Source organism: Xyrauchen texanus, chromosome 42, assembly GCF_025860055.1.
Source record: "Xyrauchen texanus isolate HMW12.3.18 chromosome 42, RBS_HiC_50CHRs, whole genome shotgun sequence".
Lineage (NCBI taxonomy): Eukaryota > Metazoa > Chordata > Actinopteri > Cypriniformes > Catostomidae > Xyrauchen > Xyrauchen texanus.
Window position 1 is genome coordinate 31439161 of NC_068317.1, and position 25455 is coordinate 31464615.

General features: G+C 43.4%; 2 protein-coding genes across 14 annotated transcripts in view; one reads left to right on the forward strand and one right to left on the reverse strand.

The window, feature by feature from the left end:
• LOC127635186 (keratin-associated protein 5-1-like) overlaps positions 1-25455 on the reverse strand; it is a 505876-nt gene that overhangs the window by 79055 nt on the left and 401366 nt on the right. The gene's annotated exons all lie outside the window — the stretch shown is intronic.
• The window catches only part of LOC127635170 (receptor-type tyrosine-protein phosphatase mu-like), a 270709-nt gene continuing 245662 nt past the window's right edge, over positions 409-25455 (forward strand). For all 11 annotated transcript variants that reach the window (XM_052115012.1, XM_052115014.1, XM_052115018.1 and 8 more), the window contains exon 1: positions 409-670. In XM_052115012.1, coding sequence (XP_051970972.1) covers positions 586-670 — 85 coding nt within the window. In that variant the 5' untranslated portion in view covers positions 409-585. The remainder of the gene's footprint in view (positions 671-25455) is intronic.

Sequence of the window (25455 nt, forward strand, 5' to 3'; positions counted from 1 at the left end):
ACACACAGACTGTCTCAAAAGCCCGGTGAGCTGCCTACATAGACAGCATTTTTGGGCGCGTTCCAAGTCATTCGCGGGAATCATTTTGCGCGCGCGCTGACTTGGAACGCGCCAATGACCCCCAAAATGCTGTCTAGGTAGGCAGAGCTCTAGGTTTGGAAACACAACCACATATTTCTGAACTAAACTTCAATTCGGTCCGATCCGCTCGCTGCACCTCCGCACAACTGTTTTAGGAGCTCCAGCAAATCCGATGTCGATCCATTTCAGTCTCTCTCTGACTCAACCCCGTTAAACGCGTTACAAAATCTCCGCGGAGAATCACCGCTGAACGCGCTCGCGGAGCTCCAAAAAACGCCCCTCTAACAGAGAGCGCGTGAGCGCGCGCGCGCGCCTTGTGACGTCACGCACCACCGGCGGCGGGGTCCTGAAGTCGGTAACCACTCGGACACAGTTAAACAAGTTCAGAGACGTCGACGGGGCTGTTTCGACTCCTGGCGCGCCACCGCTCACACAAACGGGAATAATTTCGGTTTAGCGCGAAGCACGAGAGGAGCGCGGGGCGTCGTTCGCGAGACTCCCGCCATGGATCGGAGACTTTTAACGGTTCTTCTGCTTTCTCCCGTTATCTTATCGATCTCAACCGGAGCAGCAGATCAAGAGTTTCAAGGTAAGACCGTGCGGATTTACTAAAGAGATTGGCAGAGATTTGTAAAGTTCGTCGTGCGAACTTCGCAAGAGATTCTCCTCGCGCGCCAATAAACTTGATAAAGTTACTTTAATGGCAACATGTAAACGCTGCGAACCCGTTTTGTTCTCTAGAGCAGCAGTCCTTCACTTTTCTGAGGAGATGAGGATCATTCCTTCTGTTTAAGGCAATTAAACTCGATTTATTGTACATTTAATGTCACGCGATCATGTTCGCATTCAGTAAATAACGTGCGAATATTCCGTGTGCGAAGTTCCAGACAGAATTGGCCAGACTTCTATGGTTCTGATCATTTAAGAGTGTTTTTGGGTTTGTCTTATCTGAGGTGAACCGTTAGTTTCTGTCAATGCTGTCAATCACCTGTGTTTAAACTTGATAAGATCCCAAAATAAACAGAGACTCTTTCTATGCTGTTATTGTACAACCGTTATTCTTATTTAAGATAATCAAATATAACCTCATTTCTGATGCAAAACAGTCCAACAATCTTCACCTCTTACCCAGTTACATTGTCTTCAGTGTTGGGTCAATTACTCTAATTACTAACTACAAATTACATCGTCTACCGTGTAATTAGATTACTATACTAATTACTCCGTCTGCAAAGTAATTGCATTACTTATTACTTATTACTAATTACTTTCTAAAACGCGATTGACCTCGACCAGATGCAAAATACAAGGATAGGCATGAAACTGTTCGTTTATTTCTCTAAAATAAATCCTATAAAATCAAATACATAATTAACGAACTGGCCAACGGATTTAAAGTGGCGGCGGTAAATTAGAAAACCGAAAACTATTTTAAATTCACTTTTGATTTATATAAAATAGTTCTGTAGTCTATACAGTATTTAATGCAATTACATCAGAAGTAACTGTAATTAAATGACTGAAAAATAAAAGTAATCCCTTACTTAATTTTTTTCCAATGACAAAGCAATTTAATTACTTAGTAATGTATTACACCCAACACTGATTGTCTTATAAAGATTGAATATATATCTGTAGTCTATGACATGGGGGGGGGGGTGTCTCCCCAATTTGGAACGCCCAATTCCCAATGTGCTCCAAGTCCTCGTGGTGGTGTAGTGACTCGCCTCAATCCTGGTGACGGAGGACGAATCTCAGTTGCCTCCGCGTCTGAGACCGTCAATCCGCGCATCTTATCATGTGACTTGTTGAGCGCGTTACCATGGAGACACAGCGCGTGTGGAGGCTTCACGCTATTCTCCGCGGCATCCACGCACAACTCACCACACGCCCCACCGAGAGTGAGAGTTTACCCCATGTGACTCAATCCTCCCTAGCAACCGGGCCAACTTGGTTGCTAAGGAGACCTGGCTGGAGTCACTCAGCATGATAGTCAGCGTCAATAACCGCCTCAGTCTCAACTATTTTTAATTTGTCTTTCTTTAACTTTCTTAAAGTGCCTGCACTATATATGCATGATATAAGAACACACACATCTGTGGGTTTAATGAAAACCACGAACCGCATGAAACTGTTTGAAATGCTTTGGATGGTTTCCATCCATACGGCGCTCTTCATTCACGGTGTTCAATTCGTTTTTATGAATGAGTTTAGTGTTAAAAGAATGAAGGAATGGGGGTAATTGTGGCAGAATCACTTTACAGTAGATATAAAGAACACTGACTCTTCTGCTTATGTTCTAGTATGTAGATATTTAATAATGTAATTATACAGCAAATCTGCTTTAATCTTGCAAAGCTGACTCACTTTCTGCAGATGTTTCTGTAGTTGTTCATGCATCAAGACTATTTGGTATATTTGTGTCCTGATGGTGGCAGCAGTGCACACATGTGATGTGAGATTCATCCCAGGAAAATCCCATATACCTGAAACAGAGATTCTGTTATTGGTGCACTGAAGGCGTTGAGCTTGTTTCAGCATTCCCATGGTCATGGAAAACCTGGAAATACAAGGGAACGTTTACATTGTGATTTGCAGTCATGGAGCATTTTTACACATAATACACATTTTAATTTCATAGCAGATTTCCATCGCATTGACTTGAGTATCTATAATAATTAATTATTCTATAAAAAAAACAAAACATAATTGTATTTATTTATATTTATGAATCCAATTTTGTTTAAAATAAAAATTAAATTTGATGGACATTTAAAAAAATATTTTAAATCGTAACAATAGGCTAAAATATTTATATATATATATTTATTTTTATTTATACATATATATATATATATATATATATATATATATATATATATATATATTTATTTATTTATATATATTTATTTATTTATATATTATATATATATATATATATATTTATTTATATATTATATATATATATATAATTGTTTTTTCTTGGAGTGTATAGTACGTATAGATATTTCTGGTTATGCTAAAAAAAATTATATGTTTACATATTGGAAATTTATGTGGAAAATGTGCGGGAAATTCGCTACTAATCCCATATAAGGTATCATCGGAGTGAGTGTTTTGTATATGTTTGTTGGCATTATAGTGTTTATTTAAGGTCAAAAGAAGCAGAAATCACATTTGTGACATGGCTCAATACGCACCTATTGGAGGACAAATAGAAAGCATTCAGTTGTTTGGGTTGATTGACCTTTGACCTCGGTGCAAGGTGAGCATTATGGAGATTATGGACTGGTGACGCAGAGGATATCCTGATCTGCACGGCCTGTAACGGCCTCTTCCGTTGATTCATTACTGGTGTTTGTTATTCCAGGGCAAACATTCACATTGTTCTGGTTTGACTTGATTGTTGCCGCTCTTGCATTAGTCACGACGGGCATCACCTGCAACGTTTCGGAGCTTTTTCCGCTTCCCAAGTACCACCGGGTATGGTTTCCTTTAATTAGTCCGTAGTAATATGCGTGGAGTCTTTCCAAGACTCGTGGGAGTTTGAAACTAGAGCTCATTTTAATTGAAGGAGGCCGGTTGTAAGAGCTCAATTAGTGTTGAATATGAGATTGTTGTTGTGCGACTGTGTTCGTGTGTGTGTGTCTGTCACTGTTGTGAAAGGTTGCGTTAAACACATGGTCCCGCAAGTTTACAAGCATCTGCCAAAAGCATTTTCTGCACCCTTGTGCAGAATTCCAGATCGGAGTATTTGTTGTGGCTGAGCTCTGCAAACTATTGTGTGTGTGTGTGTGTGTGTGTGTGTGTGTGTGTGTGTGTGTGTGTGTGTGTGTGTGTGTGTGTGTGTCTGTGTGTATATGAGTGTGTGTGTGTGTGTGTGTCTGTGTGTCTGTGTAAGTGTGTGTCTGTGTGAGTGTTTGTCTGTGTGAGTGTTTGTCTGTGTGTCTGTGTAAGTGTGTGTCTGTGTAAGTGTGTGTCTGTGTGAGTGTTTGTCTGTGTGAGTGTTTGTCTGTGTGAGTGTTTGTCTGTGTAAGTGTGTGTCTGTGTAAGTGTGTGTCTGTGTAAGTGTGTGTCTGTGTGAGTGTTTGTTTGTGTAAGTGTGTGTGTGTGTGTCTGTGTGTGTGTGTGTGTGTGTGTGTGTGTGTGTGTGAGTGTTTGTGTCTGTGTGTGTCTGTGTCTGTGTGTGTGTGTCTGTGTGTCTGTGTGTGTGTGTCTGTGTGAGTGTGTGTCTGTCTGTGTCTGTTTGTCTGTGTGTGTATGTGTGTGTGTGACTTCCTGTTCTAGTAATACACAATCACCTACACTCATCAGGGATGCAGACTAAAAAATGATTTTCCTTTGTCGAAGGTTATAAACAAGCATAAATGAAGCACTGTTGTCAATGCCCACATTCTATCACAGTCTGTTACAATGTTAAATATTATCCCAAAATGTGAGGTTTAAAGGGACGGTACACCCAAACCTCTCATTATTTACTCCCCCTCATGATATCCCAGGTATGTATGAAAGGACTTTCTTTCCTCAGCAGAACACATTTGAAGATAACTAGTCAAATATGTCAGCTTAGAAGGTCCTTATAATGCAAGTGAATGGAGATTTCTCTTTTAAGCTCCAAAAATCACAGACAGTCGGTGTAAACGTCATCCATACGACTCCAGCGGTTTAATTAATGTCTTCTAAAGCGACACGGACACTTTTGGTGTGAAAAATATCCACATTTAAGTACTTTTTGAACTCTTAATCATTGCTTCTGGTCAGCAACAGTACACGTGTGTGGTGTAATCTCATTGGCATTTGGAACGCGTGTCACAGCCGGAAGTGAGTATGAGGAACGCTGTACAGGCGCTTGGTTGGTTTTGATCAGTATTTGTATGTTTCTTTACTCACAGTGATGCATTTCTGTGCTCATCCTGGATGTCTGAACTGAGAGAAAAGTGTGAGATTACGTCTATTACGTGCGAACGCGAATACGTTGCACGAGAGACCATGTGACCTCCATCCTCTCGTGAACATGTGTACCACTGCTTATCGGAAGCGGCGATTTGGAGCATGTCCGTGTCGCTTTAGAAGACATTAAGTAAACCGCTGGAGTCATATGGATGATGGACTTTTGGAGCTTAAAAGAGAAATCTCCATTCACTTGCATTATAAGGACCTTCTAAGCTGACATATTTGACTAGTTATCTTCAAATGTGTTCTGCAGAAGAAATAAAGTCAAACACGCCTAATGAGAGAATTTCCATTTTTGGGTGTACTGTCCCTTTAAGGTTTATGCTAGTGAGTTTAAATCAACAAAACATCGGCTACTGTACCTCCCTTCCCTTAAGATTCAATCTAATCCTAACCGATAGTGTCATAAATAGCAAACGTGAGTTAAAAAACGCAACTACATCATATTGTGGTGCTTCTATGACACTTTCGGCTCATATGTCGAGGCATGTTCACCCGCAGCCGCCGCATGTTTGTATTAGCAGTGTGTGCAGGATTGGGCTTAGTTGCGGAGTTGAAACGACCGTAAATAAACGATAATATGAGCTCCTTTATAGGTGAACCAAGTGTGCCGCACAAGCCCTCAAAAGTGAAGCCAAAACGTCTCGATCGCCCCCCGGTGGCTGGTCCTAGTATAGGTTATAAGCCCCGCCTCCCCATGTTATTCAACGGGACGTGAGACCAACTAAACAATTAAATTACACTTCACATATCTTTTTTCCAAAGATAGTTTCTGTCATTTACTGTCGTTTCTATCACGGTGATGTCATTTCAAGTGTTTGTTTTCAAAATAAGTTTGTTTTTAGTTATTTGATGCTATAAAAACGGTGCTGTGACATCATGATTGACAGCTGTGATTGACAGGTTCTCTGAGTGAAGTAGTCACTGAAGCACCAACTGACTTTTATTCGGGATCTTCGGAGGACTGAGAGATTGGAGCTTTAAATTTAATATCTAAATTTCTATAATTAATTATTTCACACCGTCATAAAAGTCAAAAGTGCAGGCGTGTGCTTGCGATTGATTCAGCGAGAGTGAGGGCGGGGCCTTGATTTCGCAGCTTTACTTCCTGCTCACTACTGCGCAGGTCTGGTCCCGAAATCGCAACTGCGCAGACTCAAGTCCCAAGATGTCAGCGCCATATCGGAACACTGGCGGCTTCAGTTCTCACCAATGGAAAAGAGCGAAGGGGCGTCGGCCATCTTTTGTGTCCCCATTTCAACGGCTCTTTTGATGCTCTCGGTTGCCGAAACCGGACTGGCGTTGTGTTTTCGTGCTCCGAGCAGGTTTGACCATGGGCAGATATCTCCATTACGGTCCAACGGCGTCTGCAGAGTTTTAATGGCCCACTCTGGGCCTTGTTTAACTGCAGCACGTTTCAATGTTTTCCTGACCCAATTATAATCAGGGCTATTGTGTCTTGAAGGGTAGAAGCAGCCGCGGCAGTCGCACACATTCCCAAAGATGTTTTGACAGGAAATTGGCCTTCTTCAGCGTTGTACGGCCACCCGAGGCGGGAGATGAAAGCCACATGGGAGAGCAGACGTGTGCTCCGTACGGTTCGTTCACAGCCATATGCGAAGCTCCATTGAACCCAGCCGCCGTGTGTTTGGTGACATTTTTAATTGTTGTCAAGCATCAATGCCCGCCGTTAATCCCAGAGATTTATTTACGTCTGCGCTAAATGGAGGAGGCGTAAATATTTGAGCTGCGCGCAAGGACCATGTAGTGCCAAATTGTTTTTTTAATGACGCTCTAATTATTTCTCACATGTTGTTGCACACTCGCCTGGAAAAGGAGGTTTCTGAAAGGATCTTTCTTTAGTCGTTTTAATTGAAGATGAAGCCAGGTCCAGCTCTGGAATACTTAGTGCTGCTTGCCAAAGGCATCACTATTGCTCTCTTGCATACTTATTATTCAAAGTTTGGCACGCTACTCCTCCCGCAGCTTTTGTCACAGACCCCCGAGTGAGGCGTCAAATCGTGCGGCTCATTGAGGAGAGGTGTGCTGTATCGTTTCTAAGCGATCGGGTGTACGATGTTCGCACAGCAGACGAAAAAGTGGCCAAAAAAGTCCCATTCGATGTTTTCACACACACAGACACCAAAGGGCCTGTCAGCCCTGCATCTCTCCCTCTCTCTCTCCCTCAGAGGATTTATATTATCAAGCAGCCAATAAGTAATGACCTAAAATCTTCATAGCCACATGTTAAAACATGCTAAAAATGGTTTAGCACTATGCTAAAAACGTGCTAACATCATGCTAACACATGCTAGCATAGCCTAGCAAACTGTTAAAACATGCTAAAAACGTGCTAACATCATGCTAAAACATGTTAGCATCACCTAGCGAACTATTAAACCATGCTAAAAACGTGTTAGCATCATGCTAACACATGTTAGCATCGCCTAGGAAAGTACTATAACATGCTTAAAACGTTCTAGCATCATGCAAACACATGCTAGCATCGCTTAGCGAGGTGCAAAAACATGTTAGCATCATGTTAACACATGTTAGCATCGCCTAAAGAAGTTCTAAAACATCCTAAAAACGTGCTAGCATCATGTTAACACATGCTAGCATCGCCTAAAGAAGTGTTAAAACATGCTAAAAACATGCTAGCATCGCCTAGCGAAGTGTTAAAACATGCTAAAAACGTGCTAGCATCATGCTAAAACATGCTAGCATAGCCTAGTGAACTGTTAAAACATGCTAACATCATGCTAACACATGCTAACATCGCCTAGTGAAGTATTAAAACATGCTAGCATCATACTAACACATGGTAGCATCGCTTAGCGAAGGGCAAAAACATGTTAACATCATGCTAACCCATGCTAGCATCGCTTAGCGAAGTGCTAAAACACGTTAGCATCATAACACATGTTAGAATCCCCTAGCAAAGTGTTAAAACGTGCTAGCATCATGTTAGCAACATTCTATGACCATTATTTTAGTGCTTAGCAACAAGTTAGAAAATGCTATTTGATGAGTTTTGCCACGGCAAGCACCACTCACATTTTCTTCAGGAAGTGTACCTATCTAGTTAACGTTTAATGTTTAGTTCTCTTGTCCTCTGTTAGCAGTAGTTATCTTCTATTTCACCGTTTCTGTTCCTGTGTCAGCAAGAATTACAGGTAATATGAAGCTTTCAATTCAAATGAAGTCAAAGTTGTCATGTGCATAATGTTGCAATTGCAGTGAAATGTTTTGTTGGTTTGACACATAGTGTATGAAGAAAGCCTGTACATAAATATGAACTTTTAGATTTAAAAGAAAATAAATTATGTTTTAAGAATTATAGGTGTGATTCTTTTTGATCGCATAAAGAAAATTAAACGTACATTTCTCAAATTATTTTAGCGTAAATATAATTATTTAGTATTTTATATACACTGTATATTTTATCACGATAAAGAAAATCCACGAGAAGCTTTGGAGGAATTTTCGATATTTACCGCGTGTCTCTAAAACACAAGTAGTTCGGCTAGTTTCCACTGGGGCGGACGGAATCCGCTCAAAGGCGTTCACAGCGCTAGGAGAGAGTCGCTCCGCACCGCTGCCAATCCTACGATCCACCTTGCGAGCGTGACGCTCGGCTTTCATAGAAAACGCTCTCAGCTTCGCTCACAACGCACCAGTGGTAACGTAGTGTCAGACTGGATGAACTTGCTAATGCTAGCTGCCTTGCTAACGGTTAGGCTACGTCAGACACTGGATTGATTCCATCCGCACCGCAAGACTTCATGACAACGGTTGCGTCCGCTCATCGTCTCTAGTGAAGCGACAGAACAACAGTGATGTGGACGACAGCTCTGATCTTTCTGTGCTGTAATCTTCAATATTGTTCTCGAGCACCAAACATGCATCATTTCTGCCCGTCCCGCTCCGCACGCGTCGCCTCTTTCCCTGCATGTGTGTAGACATGAAGCGCTGCATGAGTTAACGTGGTTTCACCATTTAGACCAAAACGTTTGTCCCTTCTAAATGTGTCTTTATTAATCAGAATGTTACGAGCCTTTAATAATAAACGAATCCAATAAACAAATCGATTTCGGTTCTGATTTTGTGAATATTAATGAGATGTCTGGAATGGAAAAGGAAAGACTAAAATTACTAGTGGGTCGACGAGTCTCTCACTTTAATGAAAATATACAAATGTTTTCTAAATGTTCTCTCGGGACACAAAATATTTCATTTTAATGTAAAAATATCCCAACAAATACTGGACTGCTGTCACTATGAACAAACAGAAAATCTTTTAACATTCTTTTTCAATTGAGAAACGGTAAAAGACGGTAAAATGGGTAACAGATCCCGCAGACCCCGCTGCTTTGGCCGTCTCTGTACGCCCTGTGCTAGTCGACTAATGGCTTAAATTTACGACTACTAGCCGAATAACGGCTTAAATTAACAACAGCTAGTCCACTAACGGCTTAAACGAACGACAGCTAGTCCACTAACGGCTTAAACGAACGACAGCTAGTCCACTAACGGCTAAAACGAAGGACAGCTAGTCGACTAGGTAGGTAGGTATACTTTATTGTCCCTCTTGGAAATTTGTTTTGGGCTCACGAATACAACCACCAGACATATAAAACAAACACAATGCAAAAAAAAAAAAAAAAGATTTACAATCAAGTAGTTGGCATCACACCACTCTATACACTGGGAAGTAATTGTCATTACACCGTCCTGTACATTAGAAAGTAATTGGCATCACGCCACTCTATACACTAAAAAGTGATAGTCACCACTAGAGAGTCATCACAAAAATGTAAAAAAAATTAAAACCATTACACAAATACCATGCTTAGAATAATAATTTCTGCTTGGTATTATTTAATAACTTTACCGCTGAAGGGATAAATGAATTCTTAAACCGGTTTAGTCTACAGCTAGGCATTCTTAGTCTTCTCCCCGATGGCAGCATTACAAACTCAGAGTACAGGACATGTGTTGTATCATGCATAATCTTATTTGCCTCCCTCAATGTAGATTTTTCATAGAGTGTCCGAAGATAAAGAGGTTCTATTCTGCCCATGACCTTCATGGCCATTTTAATAAGTCTACTAAGCCTAGATTTCAGATGTACTGTTAAATTACCGTACCAAAGATGTATTCCATAATTGATCATATTCTCCAATACAGCCTGATAAAACAACATCATAATCCAACTACTGACCCCATAAAGTCTGAGCCTTCTCAAGAAATACAGTCTCTGTTGTAACCGAGTGCACAAAGTATCTATATGAACCTGCCATGTAAGAGAACAGTCAACATAAACACCCAGATATTTATATGAGGACTAACGGCTTAAATTAACGACAGCTAGTCGACTAACGGCTTAAATTAACGACAGCTAATCGACTAACGGCTTAAATTAACGACAGCTAATCGACTAACGGCTTAAATTAACGACAGCTAATTGACTAACGGCTTAAATTAACGACAGCTAATTGACTAACGGCTTAAATTAACGACAGCTAATCGACTAACGGCTTAAATTAATGACAGCTAATCTACTAACGGCTTAAATTAACGACTACTAGTCGACTAACGGCTTAAATTAACGACTACTAGTCGACTAACGGCTTAAATTAATGACAGCTAATCTACTAACGGCTTAAATTAACGACTACTAGTCGACTAACGGCTTAAATTAACGACTACTAGTCGACTAATGTCTTAAATTAACGACAACATTTCAATTGATAAACGGTAAAATATTTTAATATTTTGGTAACCGATCCCGCAGACCCCACTGCTTTGGCCGTCTCTGGACCCCCTGTGCAGTTTTGTAGAGACTATTTTGACTTTTTAGAATTCATTTTTTCTTCTTTTCTTCCGTCAACTTTGAAATAAAAAAAGAAAGTGCAACGTGTAAATGTATATCGTGATAAATATCGATATCGAACAATATGAAAACGATTATCGTGATAACAATTTTAGCCATATCGCCCAGCCCTAGTCTGAGTATCTCAGCGAGTATTACCGCTGACTGTCACACCTGAAGTCGCAAGTTTGAATCCAGGGCGTGCTGAGTGACTCCAGCCAGGTCTCCATAGCAACCAAATTGGTTCGGTTGCTAGGGAGGGTAGAGTCACATGGGGCAACCAAATTGGCCCGGTTGCTAGGGAGAGTAGAGTCACATGGGGTAACCTCCTCGTGGTCACTATAATGTGGTTCTCGCTCTCGGTGGGGCGTGTGGTGAGTGAATCCAGCCAGGTCTCCCTAGCAACCAAATTGGTTCGGTTGCTAGGGAGGGTAGAGTCACATGGGGCAACCAAATTGGCTCGGTTGCTAGGGAGGGTTGAGTCACATGGGGTAACCAAATTGGCGCAGTTGCTAGGGAGGGTTGAGTCACATGGGGTAGCCTCCTCGTGGTCACTATAATGTGGTTCTCGCTCTCGGTGGGGCGTGTGGTGAGTGAATCCAGCCAGGTCTCCCTAGCAACCAAATTGGTTCGGTTGCTAGGGAGGGTAGAGTCACATGGGGCAACCAAATTGGCTCGGTTGCTAGGGAGGGTTGAGTCACATGGGGTAACCAAATTGGCCCGGTTGCTAGGGAGAGTAGAGTCACATGGGGTAACCTCCTCGTGGTCACTATAATGTGGTTCTCGCTCTCGGTGGGGCGTGTGGCGAGTTGTGTGTGGATGCCGCGGAGAATAGCGTGAAGCCTCCACACGAGCTACGTCTCCATGGTAACACACTCAACAAGTCACGTGATAAGATGCGCGGATTGACGGTCTCAGAAGCAGACTTGTCCTCCGCCACCCGGATTGAGGTGAGTAACCGCGCCACCACGAGGACCTACTCAGTAGTGGGAATTGGGCATTCCAAATTTTGGGGTAAAAATGGTCCAAAAACATGCCGATACTTCACGAGTCGAGATGACCATCTTTTTAATAGACAGTGCCTCACCTAGGTGTGTAGATGACATGATGGTTCGAGGTTAGTTACGTTGATATTGTTAATTATTCTGAGTTGTTATGACAGACAACAACTGCACAAGTTGAGCCCGAAATTCCTTTGCACACCAAAAACACTTCAATGGTTTTTGTTCTCCTCAGTATCGCTCGTTTTGCCCATTTTTACTTGGCATCTAGACCAGAAATACAAAACGGGCATGGTGCCACGCAGTGGGTGCTCAGGGTAAACTGTGGATAGGCCAACAGTACAGTAGGTCTAAGTAGTACATAATAAGATATGTTGCTGAAACCAAGCTCAACCTGACAAATTTGCCCTGTGGTGGTCACGAGAACACAGGAAATGCCAGAGCTGAGTGAACATGCAGATCCAACACAGAGGCCTTTTCCATTAATAATGGCACATGTTGTTTAGACTCTATTGCTGTTGCATGAAAAACGTATCAGTGAAACACTGCCACAACACATGAGGAAAATCGTCATATTCAATCAGGCCTCACATTGCACCCCATTTTCCATTGCATCTTTAATTATTTTCCCACAAGAACATTAGATGAATACATTAATGAAATGGCTATTTTAAACAGTATGTTGCTGTGGTAGTTATGGTGCATTTTATGGAATATGAGTTCATGTTGAGGTTATGCATAGCGAGCTCATATCTGCTGGTTATACTTCTCAGACAATGTAGTCACTCCAGACGCTTATCAGCTCTCCAAATCATACATTACTTGGTTTCCTCAAATGAGTGTAATTCTGTGTTATTGTGAGTGGTTTGTTATGGCTGCAATCACTCATTTAACTATCAAAGACTGTAAACAGCCATCTGAAAGCAGCACTACCAGAGATTATTTAGCAGAGATGAGCCACTTCTATTGAAATGAACGGGAGAAATTGGAACGCTCAACCAAGAAGCTCCGAGCACCCAACGGTCAACGGATGTAGAAACAGAAATCCCGCTTTCCAGGTAAAGGAGCCAATCACCTTTTAGATACAGAAACTGAAAGTTCACCACCAGGAGTGGTGGTGGCGTAGTGGGCTAAAGCACATAACTGGTACTCAGAAGGTTGCTGGTTGGATCCCCACAGTCACCACCACTGTGTCCTTGAGTAAGACACTTAACTCCAGGTTGCTCCGGGGGGATTGTCCCTGTAATAAGTGCACTGTAAGTCACTTTGGATAACTGAACAGTAGAATACAGAATTGTTTTGATGCCAGTATTCAGTATCTTTCATGTTTTTGTGGCACTTGTTCTATGTGCCTGTTTTTGGGTCATTGTCCCTGTTCTCCAAGCAGGAAGGATATATGGCTTCACGAAGTGCCCCAGGACATGCTCCGCTCTTTAACACCTCATATTTCATCTGCTCTTGATGGATGAAACCCTGTATGTATGTCATCCATTTATACGGGAGCAGACGAGAAGGGACATTTTCAAGGAACCAAAGAGGGAGTCTCTTGTGGCTTGGGCAAAGTTAAGTGAGGTTAAGAACACTCTTGAAAATTAGAGCAGCTGAGCTTTTAGGGGCTAAACGTGTTACCAGGAGGAGGGCCCTCACAGGAGAACCAGAGCGGACTGTTTTCTGCAGTTGTCCTTTAAGTCTATATCTTTATAGAAATGCTTTGATGCCAACTGCTGAGTTAACCAGTAGTGATCAACAAAGTTAGATGGGGGCAATAGTGTTCAGGTGTGAACTAGTCATCATAGGGGGCAAATTTACTCGTAATGAGATGAAACGTTTGTCATCCTTTACTCGTCTTATTTAAGGTGGGACACAAAGGAAGTTTTCAGAATGTTGCGGCTCAAAAAATGAGAGGAGCACCATTGAAATGAATCCTCAATTCGTGCACTGTATAATAAAGTCTTTTGATGCCTTGTGATGCTTTTGTGTGATAAACAGATCCAAATTTAAGTCTTTATGTAGTGATCAGCGTCCCAAATCTTGCACATTTAAACAGTCAAAATTGCCACCCAAAGGAGCGTTACGACATCTTTGACGACAGTGATTGACATCACAGCCATTGGCTCTCATGTGTTGTGACCGATTGTGATATTATAATGTTTTGAGTGTATATGTTCATCTGAGATGTGACGGAGAGAGTTCATGGAGAGGAAGATTTACTCTGTTCCTGGGCGGCTGTGCCGCCATTGGTGTATGAATGTGTGAATGAATGGGTGAATGTGGCACAGTGGGTAAAGCGAGTCGGCCACTAATCTCAGGATTGGCGGTTTGATTCCCGGCCCACATGACTCCACATGCCGAAGTGTCCTTGGGCAAGACACTGAACCCCAAGTTGCTCCCAATGGCAGGCTAGCACCTTACATAGCAGCTCTGCCACCACTGGTGTGTGAATGTGAGTGTGAATGGGTGATTGAGTCACAGTGTAAAGCGCTTTGAATACCGCTAAGGTTAAAAAGGCGCTATATAAGTGCAGAACAGTTACCATTCCTGACATGGACTTTAAATGCAGCATGAGTCTTTAGGAATACATTTGTTGTTCCTGATGGATGAAATCAAGTTCTTCCCTATATTTTTTAGTTTTTTTGCTGAATATCCTGTTTCTCTTTAAAATACGCCACATTATACTAGTAAAATTGTTTAATTTAAAGGCTTCAATAGCTCAATTCTGTGTCTAAACAGCCATTTTTGTCAGACCTGTTGGTGCCTGTGGTGGGAACTCACACTTTGGAGCTTTGGAACACAGAATTGCTCCTGTGTTAGTCATCTTGGAATATATGTTGGGTTTGCACCGCACAGACACACAAAGTTGCCTGGCTACTCACAAAATTGCGCAGGATTAGTTTTAGTGCCATTCCTAAAGGGGTTAGTCTAGCAGATCCTTTCAATCGACGACCGCCACCTCTGTAACGACATGCGCAGCACCACCGTTGCAATACCGAAAAGCTTCGCCGAGAAGCCAACAGCAGGAAATAAGCCCCTCCACAAAGATAAACGAGGCAAATCTCCACTGGGAAAAACCAATAGAGGCCAAATTAAGCAAATCCCTGTTTAGATCATTGAAGAAAGGAAAATCTTTCTGTGTGGTGCTACTTGGCTGATCCCGAGAGCCATGCTTCCAACTTCTTACCCAAACTACTTCTCCTAATACCCTACATCCCAGAGATGAAGACAAAAAGTGAAGCGTATCTCACAAATCCCAGGCAACTGTGAGCATTTGTTTGTTCATCTGTTCAGCACAAGTTGTAGACGTGACAGAGATGGCACATGCACAACAGCAAGCTGCCGGTGTCCCTTTAGGACCTCTAAACTTGGGTTTGTAAGAGTGTTGTGCTTGAGTTTCTGTCAGGTGAAGAAGCTTTCTAGCACTCTGACAAGACGCAGACAGGCAGACGAGATGGTGGAGAACATGTGGCAGATAAGCCCGACAGAAAACGAGATATATGAGTTACAGAAGGAGTGGTGGAGGGTCATTTGGATAGGCAGGCAGATAAGATGCGAGACACACAGGCAGATGGAGGCGCAGAGCCGCAGGCCTGTCCAGAGGGTTTTTACATTAACAGGGACAGACCTCAAAGGTGCCTCAGAGCTCGGCACTAATGCACTTACTGCTGATCATTCTCTGTGTACTGTCACACAAACAGATGAAGTCAGAAATGTACATTCACCTTAGCTAAATACATTTAAACTCATTTTTCCCTGTTTTGGGTCACTTTATTTTAAGAATGTGAAATGTCAGAATAATAGTAGAGGGAATTATTTATTTCAGCTTTTATTTCTTTCATCACATTCCCAGTGGGTCAGATGTTTACATACACTTTGTTATTATTTGTTAGCATTGCCTTTATATTGTTTAACTTGGGTTAAATATTTTGGGTAGTCTTCCACAAGCTTCTCATAATAAGTTGCTGGAATTTTGTCCCATTCCTCCAGACAGAACGGGTGTAACTGGGTCAGGTTTGTCGGGCCTCCTTGCTCACACACGCTTTTACGTATCGGATTGAGATCAGGGCTTTGTGACGCCCGCTCAAATACCTTGACTTTGTCTAGGCTTTACCTTAAGCCATTTTGCCACAACTTTGGAGGTATGCTTGGGGTCATTGTCCATTTGAAAGACCCATTTATGTAGTGAAGTGCACCAGTCCCTCCTGCAGCAAACACCCCCACAACATGATGCTGCACCCCCATGCTTCACGGTCGGGATGCTGTTCTTTAGCTTGCAAGCCTCACCTTTTTTCCCTCCAAATCAAACAATGATCATTATGACCAAACAGTTAATTATTTGTTTCATCAGACCAGAGGACATTTCTCTAAAAGAAAGAGGGGAATTGCAAACTGTATTCTGGCTCTTTAATGGTGGTTTTGGAGCAGCGGCTTCTTCCTTGCTGAGCACCTTTCAGGTGATGTCCATATAGGACTGGTTTTGCTGTGGATCTAGATACTCATCCACCTGTTTCCTCCAGCATCTTCACAAGGTCCTTTGCTGTTGTTCTGGGATTGATTTGCACTTTTCACACAAACTACGTTCATCTCTAGGAGACAGAATGCATCTCCTTCCTGAGCGGTGTGATGACTGTGTGGTCACATGGTGTTTATACTTGTGTACTATTGTTTGTACAGATGAACGTGGTACCTTCAGGTGTTTGGGAATTGCTCCTAATGATGATCCAGACTTGTGGAGGTCCACAATTGTGCGTCTGAGGTCTTGACTGATTTCTTTTGATTTTCACATGATGCCAAGCAAAGAGGCACTGAGTTTGAAGCTAAGCCTTAAAATACATCCACAGGTACACCTCCAATCAGAAGCTAATTGGCTAAAGGCTTGACATCATTGTCTGGAGTATTCCAAGCTGCTTAAAGGCACAGTTAACTTAGTGTATGTGTTCTTCTGACCCACTGGAATTATGATATAGTCAATTACAAGTGAAACAATCGGTCTATAAACAATTGTTGGAAAAATTACTTGTGGTCCTAAACAACTTCCTGTGTAGTGTAGAAATCTGTGTAGTGGTTAAACAATGAGTTTTAATGACTTCAACCTAAGTGCATGTAAACTTCTTTAACTGTAAATAGATACCTTGACAAATCTCAGATCTTGCGATCTTCTCTGTACATTAAAATTAGACAGTGTTTTTTTTGTTGTTGCTCCGAATGGACAAAGCACCAAAAAAGATTATAAAAATAGTATTCCGTGTATGAAGTGGTAGTGGTCTAAAGCACATAACTGGTAATCAGAAGGTTGCTGGTTTGATCCCCACAGTCACCACCATTGTGTCCTTGAGTAAGGCACTTAACTCCAGGTTGCTCCGGGGGGATTGTCCCTGTAATAAGTGCTCTGTAAGTCACTTTGGATAAAAGCATCTGCCAAATGCATAAATATACATGTATTCTGCAAACATACGGTAGCTTTGTGTGAGGAACAGACCAAAGTCTTTATTCACTGAAAACCATCATCCCCAAAACTCATTGACATCCAACCTGTTTTGAATGTGCACAATTGCTACTGGCATTTGAGAGTTTCAGAAGAGTGGAAGATTTTCAGTGTATATAATACATTTAATGTTGGTCTGTTCCTCAGAGTGTCTTGTTCTGCTGCTTGTGTCCCACCGTGGCTAATTTGTTCCCATTTCTTGAGAGGCTGGATATTTTGTAAGACTAGCCTTGACATAAAGAAGTAAACTGGCACATTTGGCTTTTGCTCAATATTCAATATGATCTCATCCAAATATTCCAAACAGTTTGACTCCCACTCGCTTTTTTTGTGATTAACAAGCTTCATGATCTGATTAACCTTAAAGTTCACATGAAATGGGATTTGTAGTTCAGTTCTTATTCTTATCCGTTGGTAATTGAGTGGATTGTGAAAAGTGGGTGTTTTGCACCAGATTACATTAAACCTGAATGTAAGAGTTTGGGAAAACAATATGCATAAATAACGTCATCCAATAGCTAGGCCCAGTTTGATGAAAGATTACAAAGACGAAAAACATGCTTTGATGAAATATTCACATTAAGATCAGACATATTTAGAAAGAAGTAAATAGGGTCAATTTTGATTTCATGATGACTTCAATGTCAGGGCAGTTTTTTTGGGGGGGGGGGGATTTTCCCTTTTTGGAATTCCCAATGCGCTCCAAGTCTTCATGGTGGCGTAGTGACTCGCCTCAATCCGGTTGGTGAGCCCGAATCTCTGTTGCCTCCACGTCTGAGACCATTAATCCGCGCATCTCATCATGTGGCTTGTTGAGGGCGTTGCCATGGAGACGTAGCACATGTGGAGGCTTCACGCTATTCTCCGCGGTATCCACGCACAACTCGCCACACACCCCACAGAGCGAGAACCACATTATAGCGACCATTATAGTGACCCCATGTGACTCTACCCTCCTTAGCAACCAGGCCAATTTGGTTGCTAATGAGACCTGACTGGAGTCACTCACCACACGCCCCACCGACAGCGAGAACCACATTATAGCGACCACGAGGAGGTTACCCCATGTGACTCTACCCTCCCTAGCAACCGGGCCAATTTGGTTGCTAAGGAGACCTGGCTGGAGTCACTCACCACACGCCCCACCGAGAGCGAGAACCACATTATAGTGACCACGAGGAGGTTACCCCATGTGACTCTACCTTCCCTAGCAACCGGCCCAATTTGGTTGCTAAGGAGACCTGGCTGGAGTCACTCACCACACGCCCCACTGAGAGCGAGAACCACATTATAGCGACCACGAGGAGGTTACCCCATGTGACTCTACCCTCCCTAGCAACCGGCCCAATTTGGTTGCTAAGGAGACCTGGCTGGAGTCACTCAGCACGCCCTGTATTCAAACTCGCGACTCCAGGGTCAGGTCAGCGAGGTCAGGGCAGTTTAACAATTTTTGTATGAAAACAAGCATAAAAGTTACATCAATCCCTGCTGTGAATTTATAGTTATTGTTTTAAATTCCAGGGGGTTGTGACAGTGTGATGTCTGGATATATCCACAGCTAGATCCATACTGAAGACGCAGTAGTGCAAATAATGAGTGCATTTGTTTACTTCTAATGCCTCTCACCCAGTGAGATGGATTAAATTGAAGCACATTGGTTTGATGTCAGATTCATAAGTGTTGTTTTCAAGCATGAACCATCCCTGGGCCCCTGTGGAGGGTTTACTCGGTGGAACTGAATAGGGAGGTCTCTCGCTGCTAATCGAGTCCAGCGTCGGGCTATTCCAGAGCCTCTGTTTTGGCACTGAAGGGGAGTAATGGCAAACAGCAGGACTCAACGTCTGTATGGAAGGGAACAAAGCTGCATGCATGCAAAAAAACAGAGCACAGATGAACTCTTGCACACAGAGCAATACAAGATTCAGAGCTCCTCAATTGACCTGGATGCCTTGACATGACAGACATTCAGAACACGGTGACCTCTTTCTCACAGGCTAATTCCTCATCACCTCTGAGGCTCACCAGGTTACGCATTCCAATTCTTACCTCATCAACGGCCCCACACTGCCCTGATGACGTCAGATCTGCCTCCACATGCCGGAATCTGGCCCAGTGTAGGTGTGAGAACAGTTTTTGTTCTGTTCAAGCCAATGAATGTAATTAAATAATCTCTCCGTTTATGGGTATCCATTCACTGAAAGTAAAGTGTGGTTAAAACGTTTGTTCACACTCTCACTAGTTGATTTAACGTGTCTTATATCAATGTCCCAACACTGTGTGTTCATGCATCACAGGAGGTTTATGTCATTCGAGTCATGAAAATTCATTTCCAGCACATCTCAAATTCTGTATTGAGTTTAATAGAATTCTGTGCCGAAATGATACTGATGGAAATTACAATGATTGACCCCTTTGTCTTGCTAAGGCTAATTTCAGAGCTAACATTGTATGTGTCCTTAATACATACATTTACATAATATGTTTCATGTTTTTGCATATTCTGCTCACAAGTGATATTTTTATTTTCCTCTCATATTTCGTGCTCTTCACTGACACTGTCCATTTGGTTAACAAGTTTACTAACGTTTGAACAAAACTTAATCCCTCGATTGGGGACGGGGCGTGCGTTGTTCCAGCCCGGTCCCGCCCTCCTCTGCTCTACACTCCTCACGGCGTTGCCTCAGGCCGGGGAGGTCCCCGATCACTCATCCACCCTCTCAGGCAGACCCTCTCCAGGTGGTACGTAGTCAGACCTCCAACCCCCAGCAGACAGAACGCCCCTCAGCATTCTCAGTGACCCATGGGGACTCTCCTCCGCCCCTGGCAGCGGCCCTACCACTCTAGGGGGACGAGGAGTTGCTTCCATCCTCCCCTTGCGGACGGCGGTCCTCTTGACCCCTCCACGTGTCTGGGGGACGGTAGGGCACTCCTCTACCCCTGGCAGCGGCTCCTTCGCTCCAGACGGTAGGGGAGTCCAGTCCCCACTCGCCTTGCTGACAGCGGCCATTCTCCGAGTCCGGGCGGTCGGGCTACTCAGTCCCTCGGCGGATGGCTGCTGCACTCCGCTGGGTGGACGGCAGTGTCGAGGACTCCGCGACGGGCATCCCTCCTCCTTCCTGGGTTTCGGCACCAATGTAAAGCAGGTTAAGGGAAAGGAGGCGGCGAGAACCGGCTTGACAATATAAATAATAGTTTAATGAAGATATAAACGAAAAACACTCTAACATAAACGCACAGAGTAGATGCCTGTCATTCTCTCCCGAACCGTTGTCACCAGCCGCCTTTATCCCTCGAGCGCCCCCAACAGGCTGATTGGGGACAGGGCGTGCATTGTTCCAGCCATAGTCTTGCAACTTGTTTCCATTGCTTGGACAAACAGGTAGTCTCACCCCAAATTCACTGTTGAAATTCATGTACATGTTTGCCATTGGTTGAGCCAGTGTTGTTATTTTTGGCTTAGTCAAGCCACTCAAGCGAAGACTCTTCCCCCGCCCCCAGTGCCTTGACACGTGCATTGTTTCTGCCTCTTTATGGCCATTAGATCAACATTTTGTCAATCCCTAAATAAAGCCTGAATCTCGCAGCATGGATGGATGTCCTATTATCTCCGCTCTAAAGAAGCGGGTTAAGCTGAAGCTGTAAAGAAACTCTGACACTGCTCATTTCAGCAAAGGGAGGACGTGCGTGTTGGGTTTGCCTTGGCCTGTCACCCGTTTGGCAGCAGTCGATGTTCCTGTTGCTCCCCAAACCTGCTCGCCCGTCTCTCCTCCCTGTGGGTTGTTCTGTCTATAAAGAGAGGGCCGGATACGGTGTCATCCCGTCATGGTGGGATCCATTTCCACTCTCCATCTCTCTGACACTTAAATTGGGGCATGACAGACGCACAGCTCAACAGCGAGTGCTGAAAATGCATGCTGCACGTACAAACCCTCATCAGTGCAGAGCAAGAGTTCATTTCCCGTCTGTATGTCAGCGACAGGCCTGTGATTATAAAGACAGTGGGACATTTGGAGCATTGTGCCTTCACACGGCTGTGAGTGATCGTAAAGGCTTAATTTAGGTTTTTGCTGAGTCTATATGTTTGTTTGGCCATATGACACAGATTACTGAAGAGACATATCTGATTATTCTCATGAAAATCACCTGTCAGCACTTGTACATGGAGACCATCAGGCCTGGATCTGAATGAGAAGTGATTGTACTATAACTGTAGTTAATATTGTGCATCTAACGATGAACAATTGTAGTTTATTAACTAGCATAACAATAAATAAAGGCTATAAAAAATATATGGTTCATGATATATAATGCATTAACTAATGTTAAAGAAATGAAACCTTTATATAAAGTTACCAAAATTACATTTAAAATGACAGGAAGTGTGAATTGCTAACATTTATTTGCATTGAAAATCGTCATTAATAGTTCTGTTGTCAATATCAAAAGGTCATTGTGACATACTGGCATCCATGAGAGCATCACACACAGTAGAGGACTTTCAAAAATAAGAAAGATATGGTCTGCACTTATATAGCACCTTTTTTAACCTTAACGGTATTCAAAGCGCTTTAAACTGCGTCACATTCACCCATTCACACACTCCTTCATACACCAGAGCTGCATGTGGCAGAGCTGCATGTAAGGTGCTAGCCTGCCATTGGGAGCAACTTGGGGTTCAGTGTCTTGTCCAAGGACACTTCGGCATGTGGAGTCATGTGGGCCGGGAATCAAACCACCAACCCTGTGATTAGTGGCCGACTCGCTCTACCAACTGAGCCACAGCCGCCCCGCATATATCCATTACATGCTCCAGTGAAACAGCGTTCATATCTATGCTGTTTTGCTGTCAACGCGAAAGTGTGAGGACGTGGTGCATAGCGGAGAATCGGCGAGAATAGCGCTGAGATGAGTGACCGATGAGATCTTAAAAGCGTGCATGTTTGATTGACACTGCGAGCTGGACCGGTAATCTGGCATACCGGGCATTTTCCCTGTGGTCCGATGCACTTTGGGGGCGATCAGCGGTGGACTGGCCGTTGGAATATGCGAGCAGGTCAGTGGCGAAACGTGCCGAATGGGCCACAATAAGCTAAAATGAGCCCCTCCCCCGCTAAACAAGTTTTGGGCCAGTTACCGTGTAAAGTCCTGGGACGAATTCTCATCCCAGTCCAGCCCTGGGAGCAGTGTATGTCTGACTCCCTGCATGCTGCACAAAAGATCGGTCCTGATTCTAGGCACGATCAGCCGATCACAGACTTGAGACAAATGCTCTTCGGATTGATCAGTTTACCCCTAATGTTAGTGTCAGTCACCATTCGGTTTCATTGCATCTTTTTCCATACCATAAAAGTGAGTCTGAGGATATCTGTGGCAGGGTGGAGGACGGGACCGGGTCGTGATTCTGCACACCCTGCCCCTAATTAGGCTGAAGGAGCCCGAGAGGGATAATGGCGACCGGAGACGCGAATCGTATCACGGCCCGCCCTCTGCCCTGCCACATCATTCTGCATAACATCTACTTTTATGATCCACAGAGCTAAGAAAAGCCAATGGGTTTGGAACAGCATGAGGCTTAGTAAATGATGACACAATTTTAATTTGGCTGAACTATCCCTTTAAAAACTGTATAAAAGAGGACATGCTTTAAAGACGTGTATATTTCCACTTCACCTCCTCAGGTGTCAAGATTTAAACCGTTGACTCTGGCCAAGGATGTTCACGGCTGGTTGGTTTGTATGTGTCAACATAGTTTGAGGCGAGCCAGCGATACAGAGGCGGTTTCACCGCTAATGCCGCACAGGATGAGACCTTTGTGAGTGACGGTAAGCAGCAGAGGACTTCTGTGGCTGCTGCAGGCTGGACGTGACCTTCTCTCAGCGCGAGTGCGGTGGGAATATCACTCCACCAACAAAACGCCACAGACCCGCCACTCCACTGGATGTGTCTCCATCAGGGGAGATGGCGTGTCAGCTCTGACCTTTCACAGACATTTGCCTGTGTGTGTGTGTGTGTGTGTGTGTGTGTGTGTGTGTGTGTGTGTGTAGTGGCTTGCTGTCAAACCACCTGGTGTGTGTTTCTTTGGGTCAGGACCCTTCGGAGATCGGCCCCCTCCCTGGCTTCTGATCTTTTCAGTGCAGCCTCTCCAATCCGTCATCTGTGAATGTTTTCAGCCCCCGCGCTGACGGATGCCCCGGGTTCCCGGCCGGTCGAATGAATATGCGCAGCGCTTTGTCCGCAGCTCTGGCTTTATCATTAGCGTACACCCCCTGAAAGGTGAAGGAGCTGCTTTGACAGGCGCAGAGTGATCCCCTCCCCTCCCGTCCCGTCCTTACTTTCTTTCCTGCTTTCTTTCGCTCAGACTTTCCATCTTGACAGGAAGTGGCAGGATAAAGCCCGCGGTGAGATCGGCTCCCTCTCTGGGCGGCACGGAGACACCGGAAACCAGCCAAAGGAAACGACAGAGCAGACAAGTATCTGAGTAGATCCCATCAAGCCATGAGCTCGTCCCAGAGTAATGGAAAGCCCAACATCCACATTAAAGTCAACCTGAAATCAAAACGTACTTCCTTTATGGACGTTCCTGGTCTTATTGTGCGTGATTCATCAGTTTTGAGTTGAGTTACGATGCCGTAAATGAGCTAAAATGAACAAAAGTTACATCTAGAAAGCTACCACTTCATTTATACAGGGCTAATTTTAAATATTCTTCATAACGTGTTATTTTTGTCATGTAAAACGCTATTTTAGAAACTATAAGTGCAAAATATAAACGTGTAGAAACTGCGATAGTTGTAGCAAATTTGTTATATTTCCTTTTTGCCGTTTTATAATTAATATAAATAATAATATAGGCTAATAATATTTAGCATGAATAGATTTCTGCCAAAATACAATAGTTAATACGGTTAAGCCCGAAGTATACTTCGGTCAGACGTGAACGCTAGGCGTGGCTAGGCGTCTGCATACAGGTAGCATGGCGCAAATGTCGTCATCAACAGCGTGTTCGAGCACTGAATGCGTGCAGCTGTATTTTTAGGAGGGCACCAGAAAGTCCACCTGCTGTCCTTACTCGCCCATTAAACGTTATTGAAGGACCCCAAAGCAGTTGCGGAACGATATCACGCAAACCCATCCGTGATACTCTGCGTAGGGCATCAATTTGGCCAGCGGTGGTAAGGTGGCAAGGTGGCAACACTCACAGTTGCGCTAGATGTAATGGAAGCTAAACATCAGGAGATGCTGTTCACGTCAAGAGCGCATGTGTATCTCGAGTCTGAAGGAATATTAAGACATCTTTATGGGTCTAAACTCCTGAAAAGAAGTTTATGCGCCAACCGCACGTGTATGCGCACGCAGTCAAATCAAGTAGGCTAGCGTTGACTTGAGCGTTGCTAAGTGCTAGCGTCAAAACCGAAGTATGATTATGCGATCTTGATTACGCCCTGGTCTCATGCTTCCGGTCGTGTACCTTTTCATACGATATCTTACGATTTCGCTATCTTGTACGAATAATACTAGAGTTGTCATGAGACTATGTGGAGACCCATTTTTGTGGTACTTGAATGTCCTGTTTCTCAGATACAGAATATGTCACATCAATGAAGTAAAATGGCTTTACTTGAAACTAGTGGTCAACCGATATAAATCGCCGAGGCCGATATTCTGACTATTTTCATGATCGTCATCGGCTAGTACATTTTCCCATTTGGCCGATTTGTTTCTTGAGGGCGCTGAGACGTATCTGAGACATGTGAACGACCAATCACAGTTCGTTTTGTTGTTCCTGTTGTTACTGTGTACAACACGGTGTCATTTAAACGGTCCACATATCAGAGCCGCGGCAGACGCGTTTGAGCTCAATGTTAAAGTGTTCGCCTGTTTCATTCTTCCTCTCTCACCTCAATAGTTCTCTGTAACTTTTAACTGTCTTGTCTAATGATAGAAATGCAAATATCAATAAAACGAATATCATATACCATCTGCATCTTCCTAATATATGAACAATTTCTTCATGTGCAAATTACTCAAATTTTATGACTAAACAGAAGAAACGGCTTAATCTACCA